Source organism: Cinclus cinclus, chromosome 1, assembly GCF_963662255.1.
Source record: "Cinclus cinclus chromosome 1, bCinCin1.1, whole genome shotgun sequence".
Lineage (NCBI taxonomy): Eukaryota > Metazoa > Chordata > Aves > Passeriformes > Cinclidae > Cinclus > Cinclus cinclus.
The window spans coordinates 79,957,755-79,978,180 of NC_085046.1; the positions used below are offsets into that span (position 1 = coordinate 79,957,755).

At 37.5% G+C, this 20,426-nt stretch overlaps 1 protein-coding gene across 1 annotated transcript in view; it reads left to right on the top strand.

Moving 5' to 3' along the window:
* The first annotated feature begins 12,566 nt into the window (after window positions 1-12,566).
* CTNND2 (catenin delta 2) overlaps window positions 12,567-20,426 on the top strand; it is a 506,399-nt gene continuing 498,539 nt past the window's right edge. The window contains exon 1 of the mRNA XM_062503028.1: window positions 12,567-12,695. Within this exon, the coding sequence (XP_062359012.1) occupies window positions 12,567-12,695 (129 nt within the window). The remainder of the gene's footprint in view (window positions 12,696-20,426) is intronic.

A 20,426-nucleotide genomic window follows, 5' to 3' on the forward strand; every position in this document is an offset into this window, starting at 1 on the left:
AACAGAGTATCTGACTCGATGTATAGAAAACAGGAAGAAGACAGACTTAACATAGTCAGTCTATTATAAGCCTTGCAAGTGATGTATTCTTAACTGATTTATTTTCAGAATGCGCTCAACATATGTGTATGATGATAACATTGTAAATTGATACCCTTTTAGTGTGACAGAGTGAAGGCTGAAACTGTTAGACTAATTACATGTGTTTAAGTCTTACACAACTTAAACACACATATTTTTATTCTTTTCTGTCAATAAGCTATCTCCTGGATAGTATAATTTTTGGCTAGAAGTAAAGTCAAACAGAAGATACATACTGGGAAGGGTTCGGTTTAACTGTGAGGGGGTTAGTTATTTCCAAACTTTCAGGCAAACTGTGAAGAAAGTGCAGTTGTCATCACATTCTTATAAAGATTGTCATTGTTGATTTAAGTATATTTCAGTTGGTTTGGGTATGTAAAGTATACTTAGTAGAAAATGATCCATTAATGCAAGGACTTCTGCCTCTGCTTTCTGGCAGGCAGAGATCCAGAAACAGTTTTCTACTCTGCTGAATTTTTTTATGACTCTGTCTCTAATGGACTTTATTAGTTGATGTATCAGCAGAAATTTCTGCCAGTATTTATTTCTGTGAAAATCCAGGTTTCATGCTTGGGAGTACATAAAATATTCCTAGGTATAGAGTTTAGAAAAATGGCTTGGATTGTACTGATAGAATTTCCATGTAGATCAAGAAGTTTGACTCTTGGAAGAGTTGAATTCAACTCTGATGTCCTTTAGATTTCTTCTGTATCTTAGGTGGTTTACTTTGCCTCTGTTACTCCTTTGTCTTTTATGCAGTTATAAGTTTCACATGATTTGGATATCCCATCAGAGAGATGACTTGGTCCAGGAGAAAATCTGGGCAGGTTGGTACAATGGTTGCTTCACACGTTTTCCCTTTTCTGCAGGGATGACAGTGATGTCAAGGAAAGAATGCAGAGGGTTGGCACACTGTTTCAAGCTGGACTGTGTGCAAACGTGGTGTGGAATCATGGGGTCCCCCAGAGAACTCTCTGGTGTTCTTGGGTTCTCTGCATGTTGGTGAGGTGGTCCTTAATCTTGCTAGAATTATGAGGTTCTCACCTATCACTTTTGTACTCTGGTTTCCTGCAATATTAAATATCCTTAGGTATAGGACTAGGCAGGAAATATCATGTAGGTAATGAGTCTTTTCATCTCTCAATCTTTTCTGATTTGTATTTGCTGATTTTGGTGTCCATAGTCTGTTCCAGATACAGAGTCTTTGCAGTTTTTGATGATGATCAGGCAGTTTGCATAGTTTGGCTACCTGTTTTCTTCAGCACACAAAACCAATTTTCTTTTTCGGGACAGGTGGCTGACTATATTTCATCTGCTTTTGCCACAGTAAAGAGCTGTTTACCATTTACTGGCTTATGTTAACAGCTATCCTCTTTGGATATAAATCATGTTAATTGCTACAAAGAGGGAATTAAAAAACCTGAAGTTCTATATTTTTTTGTCCCAGCTTTCTTAGTCATAAATTCTGTTCAGGGAGCTTCCCATTCTGCAGTGTTATTTGTGGGGATGCCCTAGAATAAAAAAAGAAAAAATGTTATAAAGAGTTTATGAAGCCAAAAAATCAAAATAATGGATGACAAAAATTCAAATGGATAACCTTAAAATTATGTATATATGGAGAACAAGAATAATACAACATCCCAGCTTCACAGAGGAATCTGATTTGGGATTTGCTACTTTTTCTGAGGCTCGGGCTGTGTGCATAAGCCCGTATCAAAAGGAGTGAGGAGACAAGAACCTACAGTTCCCATTAGGAGTACAGCACTCTTCAGGAAAACACTCATGAAATGTTTGATTGTCATGCTCATCTTTGGCTTGGGGGCGGGGGGTGGGGGGAGGGGGCTGCATCCAGGTGTTTAAAATAGCAGATGTTCTTATGTCGGCAGGTCCCTACTTCAGCATGCAAGTAAGGTCACACTGTGCTCATCTGTCAAGCCCTTATTTAAGGGGTACAGCTCTGGAAAGAACCCCTCAGTTATTGCTGTCTTGGTTCCCTAGTGCAGCCCTACCTGCCAGACATTGTGTCTCTAAAGGTCAGTCTGGAGGTACATTGCAGAGTGTTGTATGGGGCTCGGAAGAATGCATTCTGCTGTCTGGCTCTAATAAAAGGGAGAGATGTGAGGCAAAGAGGATCTCTGCAATTCAGTATGATATATATGAGTAAGCTCCTTAACTGCAGGAATTAGTGAGGAAGTAGATTAGTCCTGAGATTACACCAATACCAGAACTGTCTATCCTCCTTCAGTTTCAGAGCCATGGGAGACATGAAAAGTAGTCAGCAAGAATCAGCCTGCAATTTAAATTTAAAGTAGTGGTAATAAAGAGTCTATTTTGGCAAGGACCTTAGTGGATTATTTGCCTCAGATTCATAGGGCTGTGCTTTTGTCTTGCTATTTCTGTTCTTTGTAATGAACATGTGTCCTCAGGTGTTTCTGCCACTGACCCCATCTCTTTCATTGCAAACTTCTTTTTCCTCTGAATACTGCTGGAGGTGTTGGGAGGAATTATTCAGTCATAGTGTGGCTGGGGTGTGACTCTGGCCAGCAATTAAGCCTTCACCCACTTGGTTAGAAACCCATACAGCAAGATGGCGCAAGTGAGGAAAAAACCTCTAGTGAGTCAGGATAAAGACAGCTTAATAAGTGAAAGGGGAAAGAAAGTAACAAATTATGCAAAAGCACACACCACCATCAGACTGATGCCCTGTCAGTCCCCAGGCAGCAGCTACTTTGGAGAAGCTCCTCCTATTTTATATGCTGAGCATGACATTGTACGGTATGGAGAATGCCTTGGTCTGTTGGGGTCAGCCCTCCTGGCTGTGTCCCCTTCCTGCCTGGCTGAGGGGCAGAGTGAGAAACAGAGAAGGCTCAATACTGTGCAAGTACTATTCAGCAGTAGCTGAAACTCTTTTCTAATCACAGTATTACCATATGAGTTTCTATAAAGAAAATTAACTCCATTCTACCATGAACAAAATGTAATGCCGCTTAATTTTTCAATTCACCCCACGGCAGTAAATGACCATTTAATGAAAAAAAAAAAAAAAACAACAACAATAGGACCCTTAATATTATGTCAGTATCATGTACTCCTATGGTGTGTACTTAACAGAAGATTTTAAGAATTCGTTATAAGGGTAAGGACTGTTTCTGGCTTTTGTTTATAGATGTGCATTTTGCTCTCTGCACTTGAGGATATAGGAATTACCAGTGAAGTAAGAGCTCCTGCTCCCTCGGTAGCAGCAGCAAACAATATTCCCTCATTGAATTCCATGAGTGAAACAAATTTGCTTGATTTATGAATAGATTTTCCAGCAAAACTGGAATCAATTTTTGTAAATCTTCATGCTGAGGTCACTGAAATATTGAGAGGATGAATTTTTATGCTGGTTTCTCCATGTGATTGCATTACTAATTCCAAATGAAATATCTTCCTAAGATTTTGAGGAGGTTGCTCAGTTCTCAGATGGTCATGCTAGCTGGTTAGGGTAAATCCTTACAGATTAGGATGGTGGTTTCAGGACCAATGAAGCAGGAAGAAGCAGCATGTGGCTTATGTGTTCTGATTAATCACTTATTCAGTTGCTATAATATATTGACATGGAAGGGGGCTGGGGGTAGTGAACTGACACAGCTCTGGCTTTGTGGTTTGGGTCTGATCTTTAAATCTTCATGCACTGAAGATGGTTTGGGCTCTGGTTTGAGAGGAAAAAAACAACAAAGGATGTACCATTAGATCACCTTTGCCTTTTTTTCAAGGTCCTTTGGGCCAAATGCTGTACATTTTTCTCAGAAGCACTTCTGATTTATCCTGCTAAAATAATTGGGAATGGTTTAGAATTTTTGTTTAATTTTACGGAGACAGGCTGTGTAAATCATACTTGAAATCATAAACATTATAGTAAAAAGTAAAACTGCCTTGCTTTATGACATATTACTTGAGAAAAAAAAATACTATGCAGGATCATATTGAACTAAAAACCTTGGAATCATTGCAGATGCACTTAGTCAAGACTCCAGGTTTTATGTGGCTTCCAGTGTTCTTACACTGGTTAATGTAGATCGTGTCAGGAAAATACTTGATACAGCCTGTGGAGGTCTCAGGCTATTGTGCACATAAGACCCTTCATGTTGCTTCCTCTTTGCAGAGCAGGAAAATGCAGGTATTTTAACCAAGGCTCAGGGCAGAAGTGGAGAGTTCCTGAGGAAGAAACTTTTTTGTCTTCAGCTATGGTCTTTGTAATGTTTCAGGAAATGCCTTTTTGAGTCAGGTATCTGTGGAAGAGAAGGAATTTGTAGGTATTTCATATTTATCTATCAGACTTTAAAATAGGCAAGGCCAAGGAAAATATTGGAGGAAGTTTTCCTGTATAGCTTCTCTTCTGTCAGGTTTTAGAACAGAGTTGTCAATCCTGTACTGTGACAGTGGGGATCTTTTATATTTCTTACCACATTTCTGCAAAGAGAAGGCAGGAAAAAAGAGAAATTTTATGATTTAACAGACCTGAACCTCGACTTTGCCTAAATTTTAAACCAGATGATTCTTTTCCACACCTTTAGAGGCCCTAAATACTTATACAGTATTGTTGAAACAACTGAGTGCAGCAAGCTGAAGGCACAAAAGAAGACAAAAGCCAATCTCTTCTGTCTTAGTGATCAGGAAGATGGATGAGTCTGTGGACAAAGAACAATCCCAGAAAGAAAACAGAGCCCTTGCTCTTTGGAAAGCCCTCATGATGAGTTAGCTAGAATAAGAGGAGCGCTGACTGATCCCACATATCCCTGATCCCTAATTGAGCCTAAGCCTTTCCAAAGGTCTTTAAGATACTGTGTCTCTTTTAATTAATCTGTTTTCCTGCCTTAGTGATTTCAGAACAGGAGATACATGCTTTAGGATGTTGTGATAACTACTTAGGCAATCAGAATACATTTTTGCCTTCAAGGTATTTGGCATGTTCTGGCAGCTTTTCTTATCTTACTGTTGACTCAAGAGATTATCAACCTATTTTTAAGAACACTTACCCAGACACAAATTGAACCAGCTTGTCAGCTATGACAGGACAGTAACAGAAATCTGCAATTTCAAAGGGGTTTTGTGCAGGAGGAGGGAGGGCCCATGTTTACAGACTGTCTACCCTGTTTCACTGTCACACAGCTGAAGGATTCAGATTCATTGAAGAAAAATTCAATGCAGCAGTAGTAGGTATGTGTCCTGCTCTCTAGAACCAATGCTATCTCAGCCTTCAGTCACCTCTGTAGTTTGAGATTACTGAAGGAATACTGGGTCATCTTTCTACTGAAAGCAATTCCTTGAATATCTAAATTCTCAAGCAGCACCAATTTCTACTTCTTCCAGTTGGAATCTTATTCCAAATGTCTAATGTAAACATACTTGTTAGTCTCCCAGTCATATGTGATAATATTTGAATTGAATTTACAATATGTAATAGTGAGAATTACTATTTTGGCTATTTTTTCCCATCCATATCTACACCTAATGTGACTTGTGATATATATATAATAATTTGCAAAGATGGCCAGGCCCATTTAATTCTGTGTCCTTCTGACTCATCATTTATACCCATTGGATTCTTAGCTTATCAGAATGACCTAATGAATAAGTAGAAACAAGATAAACATTAGCTCTTCTGATACCACATTAGTTTAGATATCATAAGCAGTAAATTTAAGTGTAGGAATAGTTTTAGGTTAAAAAAATAAAGAAAAATTAAATTATTTTAATTTTACAGTAAGTCCTCCTATTTTTGAAACAATAGAAAAATGGTAAGAGCAATTCTAATAGGAATCATAGAAATGCCTATTATTAAATGCTAGTCATACAGTAATCTCTACACAGCATGTCTAAGGTAGAGAAAAGGAAGAAAAAAGTTCTTCTTGATGCATAATTGCATATTGGGTTATTTGAAGTGGCTGATTCCAAGGCTACTTCAGTATCATTTGTGGCTTTCCAGATGAGCTCAGTGACATGCCAGATTTGATTACTGTGCAGTAAGGCAGCATGACTTACACTTTTGTAATGAATACACTCACTGATTAATGGTTCATTGTACAGGAAAACTCACTGCTGAGTATACGTGTTTCTTACCGCAATCTTTTTATTAAAGAAAGATATTTGGAATTTCTGATTTCCATTATTTGATGCAGTTGCTAGTGTAGTGGCTGACTTGGCTTTTGCCATAGATTCTCAGACATTCTGGTGCTGGTTGCTTTGTTTTGAGTTTTTTTAACCTATATGCACTTTCTACCCATGAAAGGGTGATAAAACATTAGACTATATAAACATCATTAGCAAAGTTGCTTTTAAAGTAACATTAATATAAATTAAAAGTCTACTTCTTTAGAACTTAAAGTCTGCTTCTTTAAGCAACATTCCTTCCTTCTTTAAGCAACATTCCTTCCTTCTTTAAGCATTGATGCTGCAGCTCCTTCAGTTCTTCTTCAGTTTTTTCTGTGGATGAAGCTTGTTTTTTTTCTCCTCCTTCTGGAGGAGGAGAATAAGATCAGTGAAGGGAAGATGTAACTACCCCATCTGAGAACAAGCAGAAAGGGTGGCAACATGCAGTTAGAGAACTATGCCACCAAACTTTTTCCACCAGTGACATCTTCATGGCTATACTTCTTTAGTTCCCTATTTAGTAAATCAGTGCCCATAACCTGTGCAAAGTATGTGTGCAAAATTAATATTTTAAGTGAAAACCTAACATCTGACATTGCCATTTTCATATGCATTTTTTAATCCTATAAAAATATTTTGTTTTATCTAGGGATTTATTTATGGTGTAGAATGGACCTCTGTGCCCGAGTTCAGCCTGAACAGACTTGCAATTTGACCTTGGAACTAGCTATGTTGGTTGTGTTACCCCAGATGAGGTATGAAATCTTCCTGTAAGGAAGGGGGTCTGCCATCCAGCATCCACTGCCATCCCAAGGGTCACACAAGGAATGTGATCTTGCCATCTTTTATTTTCCAGTTTTGAATATCATGCTATTACTGTTGCCAGATATTTGTATGATCTAGTAAAAAAGTTGGATCACTGAGGTATAAACTGATGGTCCTCTGAGATCATGGAGTCCATTAACCTAGCACTGCAAGTCCACCACTAAACCATGTCTTTAGGCATCACATCTACATGAACTTAAAGCACTTCCACGGATGGTGACTATACCAGCTCCCTGGGCAGCATATTCCAGTGATTGATAAACCTTTTGGTGGAGAACTTTTTTCTAATATCCAGTCTAAACCTCTCCTGAAACAACTTGGAACTGTTTCCTCTTGTTGTATCATATAGTATTTGGGAGAAGAGACCAACCCTGACCTCCTTTCAGGTGGTTGTAGAGAATGATAAGGTCTTGTCTTAGCCTCCTTTTCTCCAGGCTAAACAACCCCAGCTCCCTCAGCTGCTCTGGACTCTCTCCAGCCCCTCAGTGTCCTTCTTGCTGTGGGGGGCCCAGAGCTGGACACAGGATTCGAGGTGTGCCCTCACCAGTGCTGAGTACAGGAGGACAATCCCTGCCCTGCTCCTGCTGGCCACACTATTGCTGATACAGGCCAGGATGATGTTGGCCTTCTTGGCCACCTGGGCACACGTGGATCATGTTCGGAAGGCTTCCAGGTCCATTTCTGCCGGGCAACTTTCCACTGGGCTTACTCCTCACATTATCCCTGCTCCAACGTGAGTCCCTCCCCAGGCCGCAGGGAAAGCCGTGTCCCGCCGGGATGTCTCCCTGTCCGCAGGGCCATCATCCCTGCCGGGTCTCTCCTGCCCCCGTCCCTCTCCCGCTGTCCCCTCGGGGCTCCCAGGGCTGTTTCTCGCTCCCTGCCTTCCCCTGGCTCAGCCCTGGCTGCCGGGCAGCGTTTTGCCCTCCCTTGCCCAGGCTTTCCCCGGGGCTGAGGGGCTCAGCCGTGCCCTGTGCTGGGGCCGGGCAGAGCCGGGACAGAGCCGGGACAGAGCCGGGACAGCGCCGGGACAGAGCCGGAACAGAGCCGGGACAGAGCCGGGACAGCCTCGGGACAGAGCCGGGACAGAGCAGGGACAGAGCTGGGACAGAGCCGGGACAGCCTCGGGACAGAGCAGGGACAGAGCCGGGACAGCCTCGGGACAGAGCCGGGACAGCCCCGGGACAGAGCCGGTACTGACCCGGTACTGACCCGGTACAGCCTCGCAGCTCCACAGAGCCAACTCCAGGTCGCCTGCACCCAGCTGGAGAGAGGACGGTCTCGTTTGGATTTACAGGGTTATAGAGTTTTTTCTTTACATTGGGATTTTTTTTTTTTTTTAGATGCTCTTAGAAGGACAGCGGAAAAATATTAAAGGGTCAAACTCTAGACGGAATTATGCCAGCGCTTTGGAATACAGGAATCCATGAATTATTTATGTCTGACTTCCCAGTATGCTCCCAAAAGGCTGGTAGTGTTCATCTGTCTATGATCGTCTAAGATTTTAATTTGACTCGCTCAGGAGCGTGTATATGCTCTGACTTAGAGAATTTCATCTGTGATTTTGTGGCATAGATAGGAAATAGTGTTGCTGTTGTGGAACTTAAATGTAGCAAATTTACTTCTAGTAGTTGCTCAGCTATGGTGCGTACTGTGTTAACTGCTTAGCTTTTATTTTTCTTTTTGTATTCCCTCTAATTTTCCCTTTGTTTTTGGTGCCAAGTTCCCAGGAGGGTGGATTAAAAGGCTATCAGCCAACTTACTTTATGATGAAAAATGAAAATAATTGGGGTGGCTTTTTTAGGGAAGGGAAGCCAGAGAAGAAGGAAAGGTATTGTGGTTATTATCATTATCTGGAAAAATGCTTTTCTGAAGAGAACTAATGAAATTATTAGGGGTTTTGTGTCCATGCTGAACAGTGGAGGAAACAGGGAGACTAAATGTATTATATTAAACAGCAAAGCAAGTTTTCTACTCATAAAGCCAGTGGACCCTAGAGAGCAGGGGGAGGTGGCTATGACAGGCTCCACTGAGAGGGACTTGTGCAGGTCTGGTTCTATGTGTTAAATATGTGCAAGGACAGGAAAAAAAACTTCCTTTTCTAGAGGTTTGGCAGTGGACTAGGGGGCTCATAGGCTCATTTCAAACATATTTTTTTGTAATTCTACAGTATTAGCAGTTGTAAGTCCCACTAAAACCTGAGAATGTCCAATTTCTTATGTTGAAGACTGAGGTAAATTAAAAGTTCATCTCTGAACAGATGTGCAAATGTGAGTGCTTGCTATGTTGGTGTTTGCTGTTGAAACACTGTTTCATGTTGTTGAATCATGGGGTGGATTTTTTTTTTTTTTAAATCTAACTGCCTTCAGTTCAGTAGTGTCTCTGTTGATTGTGAAAATTTATTCTTTGTTTCCTTTCTGTATGGTATTTCTCATACAAATTTATGTAATGAAGTCAACTCTTAGAGTCTATAATGTTAACAGTTCAACTGGATATAAAGAGCTGTAAATCCAGGGATACTGGCCTACTAAGTGCTATTGGCTGCAATCTTTTCCCTTGAAGAACTTTAGTAATAAACTGAACTCATGTGATAGATGTTTGAAATTACATTCTCTGTCCAGAAGAAATATTTTAATAGGGGCACAAAACATTCCTTTCAATGTCAGAGACAATTTATTCTCACTTCTCTGTTTCTAGATAAAGAGGACACCTGCAGCATGAATTTTTTTATCTTTTTATTCCCCCTTCTTTTAATATCCGTATTTTTTAGAAAAATCAAACAAAAATTATGTAAACATGCAATGGTTGCGGAATGTTAGCTACTGTCCAGATACTGAGCCTGTTTGAAGCAAGTACAATTTATGACAGTAGTTGATTGTGTAATCAGATTTTTTTTTCCACTTAAACTGGTGCTTGCAAATGTCAATTACTAAAGCAGTTACTGAAGTGTTTTTTGGTAAAAACAAAGAGATTAAAAAACCTTACAGCCTAAAAATTAAAATTTACTGAAATAGAATACAGTCCTAAAAGAAGTTAACAATAGCAGCAGGCAGTTGTTGCCTGTGTCTCACAGATGTAATTGTTTTGAGCTCGCCTAAACTATTGTTGTACCTGTAGCATCTCTTTGGTCACAGAGCAGCTTCCCCATTGGCCATGTAGCCCTGCAGTCCCTCTCAAATAGGCTTTAAATATTCTGGATCGTTTGTGCTAGGGCAAGCATTTTGTGTAGTTCTGTACTCCCGGTCTCGTTTGCTTTGCTGGGTTTTACTTCCTGGGGTGAATGTTTCTGATACAGCCGATTCAGCAGAGCCTCCCCGCCGGGGGGGTCAGGCATCCCTGGGGAATGTGGGGAATTGCTGAGCAGACACGGGGGCTTTTCCCAGAGAGTTTCCTCCCCGCTGCGGGGAAAGCAGGATGCAGCAGGAGAGCTACTCCCAGCCAAGTGCCCCTGAAAACATTTCACCAGGCACATCATCCACAGCTCTGGTGTTTGTTCCCAGCCCAGTGCAGTCTCGGCATGCAGTTCTTTGAGCCTCATGCTGTTGTAATTCCACGTGTCTCCTATGCAACAAAAGCAAATTAGGCCATTTGTCATATTTTTTTTTGTATGTACATAGCCAAACAAACAAACAAACAAAACCCTTACTTTTGTTTCTATTATGATAATGTAATTATTAATTTACTAAGAAATTAAAATAACTAAATTATTTGAAAGCAAGGTAACAGAACAAAGATTTATATGTGTGTGCCTACATGTCTTTTCTGTGGTACTTTACAATACAGCTGCAAGTTTAATTGTATGTCACAAACTAGTTAAATTCTTATAACAGAAGCTGGTTCTTTTGTTAAAAGAAAACCAAACCAAAACAAGAAAATGTAATTCAAGAAGTCCTTTTAGATTGAGATATTGGAATTGTGTAGAAGCTTTGTTCAGTCTGATTTTACTTATGATAGAAAAAGGCTGGTATGTCACCCAGGGTTTTCTAGTTTAAGTTCAAATAGTGTTTGTGTCTGGAGTAAGGAGCAAATTACCAAAGATTTGGAATTTACCATTGTCAGTAAGATTTGCTTACAATAAGTAGGTTGCATGAAAATATGTAGCTTCTTTGATTAAAATTATGCATAATCACATTCTTCAATATATAAACTTACCTAGCCTAAAATTTAGGGAGATTTTTCTTCTAACAAATAAGTGGCTTTTTTATGAATAATCTGTGTTTTCATGTTTTTGTCTTGCATATGTATGCCAATGCCTTGAGCTTCAGGAAGCTTTGGAAAAATGCTACCCAGCTGGGCTAAATGTGTCTTCTTGGGCAGCACTGTGGCTTCAGAGACAAAGCTTTATAGAATGTCATCTTCCCTTCTTTTAGAGCTCTAATTTCCATGTCAGACTGATGCAGGGATGCTTGGTCAGGGTATTGAATTTTATATTTGCTTTTACCAACTGCCCTTTCCTACTGTTTTCAGTCTTCCCATTTCTTCCAGAAAAAGCTCTATTATTGTATATTTTAGCAGAATAGAACCAAGGCAGGAGTTTTGCTTCTGATGTGATGACTGAATATCGCCTGCTGCTCTTTAGGAGGCCCATCCAGCTGGCTGCCTGTGGGCCACTTCTCTTGCACAGAATAATTCTGGCCAGCTCCCACGTGAATGGGATTTTGTCCTGTCGTGCCTGAGCATAACCATGCAAGCTGCCTCTCTGCTCCTTCACTTCTGGAATGTGGCACAACATGTCTGCCTCTGGAGAGGCACCTATAGTGACATTAAACAGAGATACTGCTATACCTTAGCCTTTGGAAAGATAAATCATTCCACAGTCACACCACTGCTTTACCCTCTGAAAACAAATGTGAAGAATGTCTTCCAATGCTAAGATTCTTCTTTTCCTTCTGGGTTTTTTGTTTGTTTGTTTGTTTTGTTGTTTTGTTTTGTTTTGTTTTGTTTTGTTTTGTTTTGTTTTGTTTTAAGTAAGAGGTATCAAAAATGGCTTAACAACTGGTGCGCTGTTTTTCATAAAAATACTCAGACAAAATGTTGTCAAAATCACCTTCTAGAGTAGAAGATAGTGTATGAAAGTTACCCAGGTTTAAAATATAAAACATGTTAAATAAACATGTGTGTTAACAAGTAAGCACTAGGTAGTTTATATTTCTCTCATGTATCATTTGTTGGTTTTCTGTTTGCAAAGCATTTCATGATTCATTACTTTCATGATACTATAGTTTTATGCTGCATGCTGCCACTGGAATACTGTACAAAAATCATAGCTATAAATTATTTGAACCCTCCCAAATGTACTGATGGTAACTATTTCAGAGTAAGACTGGGAGATAAATTAATATTTTTTTAATTAATTCAGAAATTGTTTGTTTTAAAGAAGTGATATATTCTATATTACAGAAAAGAAGTATATTCTATAATTTTTACATTAAATGAGTGCTATTACTCTTATATGTATATGGGTCTGATATTTATGAGGTTTATGATAACAAATCTGTTGTTTTGTTTTTCCATGAACTGCAGAAACTATGCCTGTTCCAGACCAGCCCTCGTCTTCTGACAAGACAAGTTCCCTTAGTCCTGTGTTGAACACATCCAATGGCGATGGCTCTGAAACTGAGACAACCTCTGCCATTCTAGCTTCAGTCAAAGAACAGGTAAGCAAGTGATGTATCTGTAGGCTGGAAACAATAGTATGATTTACTGTATCTGTAGACTGGAAACAATAGTTTGGTTTACTGAGTTTTTCTTTTACAAATTTTTCATAGCTGGTATCTGAATAATTTAGTTCACAAATACATATCACAAAGAATGTTAACCATTCTTCATGGCTTAGTATACTTCCGTAAGTTTTCCTACAGTAAATTTAATATTATTTAATTGTTTTATTCTCCACTTTCACTCTTTACTGTGGATGGTGGTTTTCCAGTGTCTCTCCTGTTGTTGTTGGCAGTCTGTATGTGGAGTTACAGTATACAGGCATAGCATGTAAGAGTTATAGACAAATGAATTGTGAAGATGCATTATTGTAGAATTTTTAAAGGATAAGTAAGAGCCCTTGGATTTTAAAATTTATATACATGTTTTTGGGGATTTTGTGTAAAACCTGATGTGAGATTTTTTCAGGGCAAAACTGGGTATAGATAGAGACTCTCAGTTTTGCATAATTAAAATTAAAATATTAGAAATTTTCACAGAAAATGTCTTCAGTGTGATGGTCTGCTTGATGCTAATAAGAAAGGTTTGAATAATTTAATGTAAATTTTTGCTGGCTGAGTGTCAGAGATCTTGTTTTTAATGCCTTTTTGTACATTAGGAGATAGTTAATATTTCAGTTAATGCTAACGACTGGTCACTGGTGCAACAGCATCAACAGGAATTCCAAAGAGAGACATAAAAATCATCTGCTTTTAGGCAGCTTTCTCTTTGCTGAAGGTATCTAAATTGGTTCTTCCTTTATCAAGTACTGATCTTTCCCTGCCAATGTTTCTTGATTTAAATTAATGCATGAATTCAGCTTATGATATCTCTCAGCACTGGAGTAATAGCTCTTGAGTTGTGGAGATTTTATAAAAATTACAGCACAGCTCTTCATTGGATTTCTGCTATATGCCAGTTCTCTCTTTTGTGTGTAAAAGGTTAGTCATATTTTCCTGCTCTGAAAATAGGAGTGCAAAATAGAAATGTTATAATGTGGAGTTTTGTCTTGAGATTTATGGCACATCACTGGAATTGAATATTGCCCATGGTTTAGATGTTTGTATTCTCTTCCATGTCAATAATATTTATTGGACATGTACCAGTGTTTCAGCCTGTGTCACTGCATTATTCTGTAGAATAATACCTGCCTTACTTTTTGACTTTCTGATAATGAAAACATGTACAGGGAGGTTGCATAGATAGAAGATATATCTATGTGTTGGAATGTGAATCACAGTATGGAATAATGACAAGATCTTCTCTGTTGTTTGATGTTGTGATATTCACTAGTTTATACCTGGTTTTGTGTTTTACGAATGAACCTCCCACCCCTATAAATCAATTGATTGAGTACCAGAGGGATCTGCTGCTGAATCCACTAGATTAAAAGGATTTCAAGTTGTAATATATTAGCAAAGTTATTTCTGATTCCTGTGAACTTCAGCAGAAGGGAACCTGTAATGAAGTAGTTCTGCATTCACTTATCACCAAGAACAGCCTAGCCAGCTAACCTAAGGTACAGCTGACTAAAAAGATAATGTCTTGAACTATTGTGATACAAGATACCAAAATTTAAAAGGTGTTCTCTTAAAGAAACTTATTTCTTGACAGGTATCGCTAGTCAATCCTATCCTTAAGATGGAAGACTGTACTAAGCTCAAAAACAAGCAATAATAATAATAATAATAATAATAATAATAATAATAATAATAAAAACAAACAAAACCAAACAAACAAAAAAAAAACACAAAACCCCAAACCTTCTCTTGGGCTTTTCCTTTTCCCCACAAGATTTTGTCTTTTGACACACTGATTGTTCTGTTGGAAAAAATCTAGGTAATGCCACAATCCTTTGCTTCAGACAGATAGAATACATTGCACTGATTCTTTATTATGGGAGTAAACAAAGTTAAGATTCTAACTGATTACTCAAATGGGTAGCTACCTGCTTTTTAGAAGAAGGAAAGAGGTACTTTACTGTCTGGTATGTGATTTTGCTCTATATGGTCTTTGACTGTAACCAAAAATATAACTGGAGTTAAGCAGATACCATTATTCAAAAGTACTGCTCATGTAGAGAAATTAAAGTGTTTTTCAACGTATCAATCATAATTAATGTTGTTTGCAACAAATCAAGTACATTATATTTTCTTTTTCTGTGACAATGCTTAAGTTTAAAAATGTTTCCTTGCATTTTTTCTCTTGGACCACTTGGGGTAACTTCATGTGTTACTTCTCATAAAATAAATAGAACATTTTAACTGGGTAATGGCAACAGAGTAAACTGTGGTATCTATGATACTGAAAAAAAGTAAAAGGTGTTTGCAATCTTTGAAGAGGTCAGGATACATGAAAAGCATAGAGAAGTAGTAATAAGTGTTCTATTTGCTTTATTTAAATCTGCTTGAAACTTAAATGGTATATTCAGAAAATTTAAAACCTTGCTGTGCATAGTTTGAAAAAAGCATATCCCTGTGCTGTCATGTTTTGAGAAACTGATTTATTTGGTGTAAAAAGTGTTTTGGGGCAAAAAACTGTGTTTGATATTTTAAATGTATAGTGACACGTGATTCTCATGACTCAATCAGATTTAGCCACATGCTTTTCAAGCTGAGGGTATCTGTCAAAAGAGAAATAGAAAACTGTATTTTGCTGTTGAGTTAGGTTGATTTTGAGAAATGCAAATGCAGAACTCCTTGGTTTAAAATATAGGCCATTTCTTTTGTGCTTTACCTCTGGACAAGCGTGCTGATGCAATTTTGGGTTTCAGACTTCAGAGTTGCTATTCAGAACTGATAGATATGGAACATGAATCCATTCTTTATCCCTTGCTGCTTGCTTTCTTAAGGTTAGACAGCACTGCTGGAGGCAAGGTCAGAATCATTCACCATGTGTCTAAGAAACCATGAGATGCCAGGTAGTGACCTTTGGTTTAGCTGTTTTTGAGCTGTCCTTATGAAGAGAAACAGTAAATAACTTCTGTGATAATGAAAGCTGTTGTTTTGGGTTCTTTTGTATGGTTTTGGGGGGTTCTTTTTGTGATTTTTTTAGAGAGTATCAAGTTCTTTAAAGAGAAATCAGCCAATAAAGACATAATTTCAGTTTTCCATTCTGTATAAAATGTATGAAGGAGTTTTTTTCTTTCTTATGGTATACCAGCAAACACTTTTGGCCGAATTCTTCATAGGTTTTAGAAAACATAAGACCATTACTCTTTGCACTTTGTAATCTGGTTTTCTATCTTTAAACATGCGAAAATTCTTCAGCAAAAAAGTGAGATATCAGGACTCTTAATTTATGAGAAAATAAGTAATAGATACAACTACTTCAAAAAGTAGGATGTGATTATGACTGGGAATTTCCACCTGCAAAAGATTCTTCTGAGCCCACTTATTGAAAACCATCCTGGGAAGAGAGCTATTGATGATGCTCTTTTGAAGGTGGAAATAGCTGCTGGGGAGCCTTTTGAGTAAATATGTAATGAAGCTGACACTTTTCCTGGAAGTCTCCAGGCATATGTGTTTCACAGTATTTTGGGTTTTGGCATACAGAAAACTGCTCCCTTGGAAGCTGAGGAGGATTGTAGTGACCTAGTAGAGGCTTGTTTTGGCAGATTTTATTTTCATAGAAACACTTGGAAAAGATGAGATAAATTGATTTCCTAGGAGCAAGATTCATCCTGAAGTACAGACAGTTATTTTCAACTCAGAAATAGTATCATATATCATTTTTATTTTCTGTGTGGTTCTAGATTCCTTTAGCATCTTAGAAGTAGGCAGTTTCAGAGAACAGCTTTCATTTTCAGAAAATTTATGCAAAGAGCAAGCTGTGCCAGTGTTTAATATTTCTATTAAATCTTTTTTACACAAAAAGATACTTGTTTCTAGTTGCCTGTCTTCATTTTACCCTTTTAAGAAAAACATTTAGACTAATAATTTTGAAATATTTCTCACACTGTTCAAATAAGTATTGATTGATATGTTCTTTAAATCATATTGCTGATTCCAGAGAATATAGAAGTCTGGCTTTTATGATTGCTGGTGGCTTTTAGTTTTGGTTTGAGTTTCTTTTGGTTGGGTTGTTTGGGGGTTTTCTGGCTTTGTAAGATGTGAGGTTTTTTTCCTAAAATGACTTATGTTGCTTTTAATATTTACTGGTTTTCCACTAGAAGGCTACTTCTTTGTCAAGAAATTATGAATTTAAACTATATTAAAAATTACATACAGGGCAATCATTACTGTCATGTATGTCAATATTAAATAACAACAATATCTCTGACTGAAGTAAACTTTTAGATTAACTGTTAGTACACTTTGCAAACAGGGTTATATACGCCATGCACATCTTATATAGGTATGTGTAAGTAAAACTGCAGATAGGAATGGCTGTAGAACTTCAAAGATTTTTTTTCATTTGCTCTGTCAGGTTGTGTTCCTTGTGTCTTTATATCATTATGGAAATTTTAGAAAAAAAACATCACATATCTACATGGATGTTTCAATGCAGGCTATTTTTTTAAAAAGACCTTAAGTCCAGATGAAATGTGAAATCTTGTCTGACCAGCAGGTCATAGCATTTCATGGAGTCATCCAAGTTTTGGGCCCCCAAATCTGATTACAGAATGACATATATACTGTTTTCCTTAATATAATGCATGCCATATTGTAATATGTAATATTACCAAAATAAAACCCCATTCTTGCCTTATGGGTACCAGCTATTAGTAGTATCAAATGTTCAGCATGTTTTCTAAGTAGGTTCAATTATAATATATTCATGTCTTGCTCCCCCTCAAACAGCAGGCTCTGTTTCTGCCTTTAAAAGTTCTAGCGGCTCTATTTCAAACCCATGCTAATTATATTCAATCAATGGATATTTTTTTCATAGTCTCTCTTAAGTGGCATGTCAATATATTCACTTCCTTAGTTATAGAAGTCCCTTGCTTCCAGTTGGGTTTTAAAATATTCCAGAGAGATATTCCTCTTCTATTTTAATTAATATATTGATTTAAGACAAGAACTGGACCTGGCTGTATGATATGCTCTAGAATAGCACAGATCTGTACAGTGGATATCATGCTTCTAAGTTGCTGAATGGACCAACACATTATTGAAATATAAAAAGCTTTGGAGTGCAGCTGGTGCTTCCCAGACACATCTTCATTTTGATGGGAATTGATTTTGAGACATACAACTGTCTCAAATGCTACCGGAAATGGAAAGGTGAGTGGAGAAGTTTTGAAGAACACCATCACATTGCCTGTTGAAGAAGGAAATCATTTAATATAGTTGCTATCTGTCCTGCTCTGTAGGTTCTCAGGTTCTTAGTTTAGTCTGGCACTCCTTTTACACAAAGTTTTTGGGACCAACAATGGGTGTATTGCTGTTGTGCTTCTCAGGAAACAGAAGCTGACAAGACTGGAGACAGATAAGGAGTAGTTATTCCTGTTCAGAACTCTGTAGCTCTTAAGTCGTGCCATAGTAGATGCAGTATGAAGAAACTAAAAATTGCTTCACTGATAAAAGGTTCAATGACAATCCAGAATATTTTTGGGATAGCTTTAAATTAGTTGGAAGTGGAAAGGTTTGCGTGGAGATTTAGTGTGATCGAAGAGTATTGAGGCAATATATTCTCCAAGCAAAACCATCTTTGAAGAGAGGGAAGAAAATGCTAATTATCAGAATAAAATTAGAGTTAAATATGACTCTATTTTGACTTGAAATAATGTTGAAAATTTAGTATTTCAAAGCCAGAAATTTCAGACAAGCTGGAGAGAAGGCCACTTAGCCACAGCTCAGTCTAATGTTAATTTAAAGCATTAATAAAGGCCATCAAAAAAAAAGGCAAAGTATCCTTTCATATCAGGCAGCCAGTATATGAACATACTTTTGGTAATCCAAAAGCACTTCTGCCTTAATTTATTTTTTTGTCAGTAGTGGAATAATTTCAAGCTTGGAATAAAGATACCCTATGAAAGTAATAATATTGATCTCAATGCCAACATAATTTCAACTTTATTGTATTACATTTCTAATATTTTAACACATTGCATTTATAGCTTTCTAAGATAGTTGATTACTTTCTCTCTGGTATCATTTGTTAGGGCATTTTTAATCATAAATTATTTTCACTCCTAAACCTGACTTTTTTAACCAGCGTTGTGGAAGAGAGTCTTTATTGCACCTGAAAGTCACTTCAGAGAGTGATCTGAGCTTAAAATACTTACAACAAGCAAGTCAGGTCGTGCCTTTTCCTGTTCTGACACATCTCCCTCTGTTGTACTGGCAAACATGTACATGCAGCCATGTGGGGAATACTGCTGGGGAGCTGATTGGGTTTGAAATAAGGAAAAGATGAGAGGGCAGCATTGAGTTGTTGGAGGTTGAGTGTGCTGCTTTCCCTTTTGGTGAAGGGAAGTTGGGTCAATGTGTCAACTTGTTTGCAATTATTGGGCTTTTTAGCATGGCTGTTGTAATCATATGCTTCAGGCCATGAGTTTAATCAACTTCCCTGTAATATTTGGAATTATTCAGAAATTCCAACATAATATGCCTATATAATTGTACAGGGAGTAGAAGTTTTGGGTGTGTATCCCACAACTCTGCCGCACTCCTTTCTCTAAAATCAAGTTACAATCTTTATGAGACTTAGCTATCTAACATATTTTCAGGATTTTTCTCTTTCTACACTTGTATTACGCAACATCCATCAACAGCAATTTTCATTTGCATAGAGAATATTTGAGGCTTGAGTTCCATGGCTTTCAAAACCACCATACCTCTTCCACAGAGAAAATTATGTGCTTTTAAAAGGCAAAACTCTGAAGGCTTCAGTTAGTGATTGCTTTTATTTCTTCTGTCCTCTTGGGAAATGCAAAAAAAAACACTAAAGAGCACTTTCCAGATTCCACGGTGACCCATTTCCTTTAAATTTCCTGCCAGGATTTTTCATGCAGCTTGCTCTTAAAACTTAAATTTTAGATAGGAGTTTTGAAGGAGACTTGGTTTTTGTAAATATTTTAGCAATTTTTGCTCCTTTTATGCAATTTTGAAAACTTTACTACTTCTATTGCATTTTTCCATCTGTTTCTGTATGTTTTCTCACATTATATTATTTTCTACTCCTGATACATTTACTGCTAAATTAAACTTTATCTTCATGTAGGTAGTTTAAATCTTTTGTATTTCTAGTAAAACTACTTTAGAGGTAAGCTGAATTCTATGCATGTTGTGTTTTGATAAAATAAGTTGCAATTTAGTTTATCCTCATACATGAAAACTAGAACCCAGCAAGTGTAAAACAAAGTTTAAAATTAAGTCTACCCCAGAGTTAAAGTACATTGCTACCAAAATAACCTTAACCTAGGCTGTGAGTTACAGAGTTATTATAAGAATAAACCAATTTAGAATAACATCATAAATTGATTTCAGAACTTGGAGCATGTACATCTCTTTTTTCCTCCTCTGAGGTGAAAATGTGTTTATCTCTGAAATTTCTCGTGAATTCTAGTGACTTTTGATTAGGATCTTTCCACTGTAAAGGAGTAAAAGGCCAGCAAAAAACATTATTCTTAAAAAAAAAATACTTGGAAGATTAGTAATAAAGTTCTAGACAAATTAATTGTTTAATACATAATTCTTTTCCTCAGCGTTAACATTGCATTTGAGGTAAAATATTAGTCACTTTTT